Source organism: Gossypium raimondii, chromosome 6 (genome assembly GCF_025698545.1).
Source record: "Gossypium raimondii isolate GPD5lz chromosome 6, ASM2569854v1, whole genome shotgun sequence".
NCBI lineage: Eukaryota > Viridiplantae > Streptophyta > Magnoliopsida > Malvales > Malvaceae > Gossypium > Gossypium raimondii.
In genome coordinates, this window is record NC_068570.1 from 18,067,956 (window position 1) to 18,071,663 (window position 3,708).

Here is a 3,708-nt window from a genome sequence, read left to right on the forward strand (position 1 = left end):
GGCATAATAGAACATAAAAGTTGAGATCGGAATTCAGATTTGTTAACTGAGAATATTTTCTAATCTCAAGGAAATTTAGGAATCTTTTGCATTTGAATTTTTATATTTCTTAAAATAACTTAATTTTATAATTCTTCTTTGCAGTCAATATTGTTTTAATATTTTATGGAATGCACCTTTAACTTCACTCCACACGCCAAAAGGAAAATGTAAGAACTGATGGTAACATGGATGTGAGTGGAAACAAATGGATAAAATGAAACAATGTCGACATAGTTAACTTCATATTTTAACGGAAGTTCGCAACTATGGACGCCACCTCTTCCTCTTGCCTTACCTTTTCCTCAAACAATGTCGACACTCTCTCCTTATTATTCCCTTTCATTTCTGAATGTCTTTCCATCGTCTCCTATGCTCTGCTTGCTGCCCCCATATATTACTGCTACCCATTTAACACCATCATCTTAAATGCTGTGTTTTCACACATCTCTATACCCTATGTACGTGTATTGTTCATAGATTCTTCAATCCTCTTCTTCACTTTGATTTGTCATTCTAAAAAGCAACAGAAGTATAGGATACCCTTTTTTTTCCTTCCTCTTTTTATCTCTCTCCCTCTCTATATATTGCACCCACCATTTGTTTTGCTTTAGATTCTCGATTCTCATGTTCATCTTTGAGGTTTGTTCTTCGGGATTTGAAACCCCTTTCTCTTTATTGTTTCTGGGTTTTCCTTGTTTTTTTTCTTAATTCATTGTGTTTATTTGGGTTTTTCTTTTTTAGGATATATTGCCGCTGCTCCGCCTTGATCGTTTGAGGTCGAAGAGTAGGCTTTTCCCAGGTAATTTCCAACACCGTTTTGTTAGTTTTTATGTTTACGGAGGTTACTGAGTGGTGGGAAAATTTTGGAAATGAATTAAATTTTCGAAAAACATTTATTTTTGGTTCTGGGATTTCATAATTCAACCCAATTGAGCTGCAAACTTGTCTACTTTTCTCAAAATTCTTCAATTGTGCTTAATGTTTTATCAGTTTTAATCTTCTTTTTTTAATTTGTTTCATCAATTGAATAAACAGAGTCCTTTTTGCAAACAATAACCGATTCAATGAGCAACACGAGCTGCCAATCCTCGGAGCTAGAGATTTGCCGTGACGAATCAGCGGCGTTGAAGTTAAAGCTGATAGCTATAGCCTCAATCCTCCTCGCCGGTGTGGCCGGGGTCGCTATTCCACTCATCGGGAAGCACCGTAAGTTCCTCCGTACAGATGGGAGCCTCTTTGTCGCCGCTAAGGCCTTTGCTGCCGGCGTGATTCTGGCCACGGGCTTCGTCCACATGCTCGCCGGTGGTACCGAAGCTCTCACAAATCCTTGCTTGCCGGAATACCCTTGGTCCAAATTCCCATTCCCGGGCTTCTTCGCCATGGTTGCCTCTTTGGTTACTTTGCTTGTTGATTTCGTGGGGACTCAGTATTATGAGAGGAATCAAGGTTTGGCTAAAGCAAGTACTGAAGAACAGGTTCGAGTGGGTTCGTTAGACCCGGATTCAGACTCTGGGATTGTACTAGTTGTGGAAACCAAGGATGGGAATGGGAAGGTTTTTGGGGAAGAGGAAGGTGGGGGAATGCACATCGTTGGGATGCATGCGCATGCAGCACATCATAGGCACAGTCATCCACATGGACAAGATGGCTGTGATGGCTTATTGAGGAGTCGTGCACATGATCATGGTCATGATGATGGACATGGGCATGAGCATGGAGGTGAGGATGATGATAGTGACGTGAGGCATGTCGTTGTTTCCCAGGTAAATTATTTCTTGAACTTCGTTGAAATTTAATTGTTTACGTCATGGGCCCTTGTTAAATATGCTTACAAATTTAATTATTTTTTTATTATATTTTAATCACTTATATTTGAAATGTTATATTTTAATTATTTACGTTATTGTGTTATTATCGTGTTATAATATTTTAATCACTGAACGTTAATTTTCGTTAACGGTGCAACGGTAAGCTAATTTGGTATATTAAATCATCATTTCAAAGAAAATTTTAAATTAAATTATACAATTAATTTTTATAATTTTATTCATTTTAAGTATTTTAATTGTTTTTCTTTTACCTTTAAAAGATAGAGAATGGAGAAAATAGAAAGAAACAGAAGAAAATAAAAATAAATAAAAGTGTTAAAAGAACATAAAAAATTGTTCAAAACAAAAAAATATGGAGATCAATTGTATAATTTAACTTAAAATTTTTATTCGAAATAATAATTTAACGTGCCATATTAGCTTATTATTACACCGTTAGTAATTAATGGTTCAATAATTAAAATGTTACTATTTTAATAGTTTACCAATCTAATAAATGGACAACTATTAACAGGTTTGATGTTAAATCAGGAGTCTTCTTCTGTGGACTTTTAGGCTAACGAATCTAATGGTAGAATTCTAGTGAGACGACACTATGTTTTGATTGCTCCTAAACTTTTATCTTCTCCTGATTAATAGCTGATAAAAATCTGGGTCAAAAAGGTTTTGAGCTCTTGGCATTTGCATATTTTTCCGTGGTTGTAACGTCTCCTTTCTTTTCTTTTCTTTTTTTGGCAGATTTTGGAGCTTGGAATTGTATCACACTCGGTCATCATTGGCCTATCATTGGGTGTTTCCCTGAGTCCATGCACAATAAGGCCTCTAATTGCAGCACTATCATTTCATCAATTCTTTGAAGGGTTTGCACTCGGAGGGTGCATCTCCCAAGCTCAATTCAAAACCCTATCAGCCACAATCATGGCCTGTTTTTTCGCCATAACAACCCCAGCTGGAATTGGCATAGGGATCGCCATCGCATCGTTCTACAATCATTACAGCCCAGCAGCTCTGATTATTGAAGGAGTCCTAGATTCTTTATCCGCTGGAATTCTAGTTTACATGGCATTAGTAGATCTCATTGCTGCAGATTTTTTAAGTAAGAGGATGAGCTGCAATTTTAGACTTCAAGTAGTATCTTACTTCATGCTCTTCCTAGGAGCTGGTTTAATGGCTTCCCTTGCCATCTGGGCCTAAAAACTTCACTACTGTTGGTTTTGTTAGTTCTTTTATTTTGGCATTTATTTTTGGGAATTCAATCACAAACCATAGAACCCTTTTCTTTGTTCTTTCCTTCCACAATGGAAAGGAGGAAGGCTGCTGAAAAAAGAAATATGTTGTAAGCTTATCCTGATGATATAGTACTGGTCAAGCTCCACACCTTTTTCTCCTGTTGTAAAACATGCAATTCTATATACATATATATGTGGTGACAATAACAAGCCAAAATTCAATGGTATTGATGGTTCAATCTTTGCAAGAAGTTTTTCTTTTTCTTTTTTGCACCAACAATGTGTATCATGTGTGTAGTTGAAGAAGTTTGCTTCTTCACGAGAGAATCAGCTTCTTTTTCTTCCAGTTACTTGAAAATTAATTCTTTGGGAATTTTTCTCTCCTTTTATTTTGGGATTACAACAGCCATTAAAGCAAAAGAAGAAAAGATGTTTAATGCTCTTATTTTGCAAGAACAATACAAAATTCGAAAGACCGTGAAGATGAGGAAGTGTGTTAATGGAGGATTCTAAGTAGTGACGTTGGAGAGTTGTCCTCGAATTGGATAGAGAGAGAAAGCTAATGATATATACAAATTCTAAATGAGGATTTAGTTCTTGTACTCATC

General features: G+C 36.3%; 1 protein-coding gene across 1 annotated transcript; it reads left to right on the forward strand.

Moving 5' to 3' along the window:
• Window positions 1-338: 338 nt before the first annotated feature.
• On the forward strand, window positions 339-3,351 carry LOC105773779 (zinc transporter 4, chloroplastic). Its single transcript, XM_012595893.2, has 4 exons — window positions 339-681; window positions 784-841; window positions 1,078-1,805; window positions 2,610-3,351. Exons 1-4 carry the CDS (start codon window positions 667-669, stop codon window positions 3,063-3,065), a joined length of 1,257 nt encoding a protein of 418 aa, XP_012451347.1. The 5' UTR covers window positions 339-666; the 3' UTR covers window positions 3,066-3,351.
• The last annotated feature ends 357 nt before the right edge of the window (window positions 3,352-3,708 follow it).

What these genes read in the sequence shown, in the direction of transcription:
- LOC105773779 (XM_012595893.2), top strand. An exon ending in GAAGAGTAGGCTTTTCCCAG is followed by an intron (nt 842 to 1,077) that starts GTAATTTCCAAC and finishes TTGAATAAACAG; the next exon opens with AGTCCTTTTTGCAAACAATA. An exon ending in GGCATGTCGTTGTTTCCCAG is followed by an intron (nt 1,806 to 2,609) that starts GTAAATTATTTC and finishes TTTTTTTGGCAG; the next exon opens with ATTTTGGAGCTTGGAATTGT.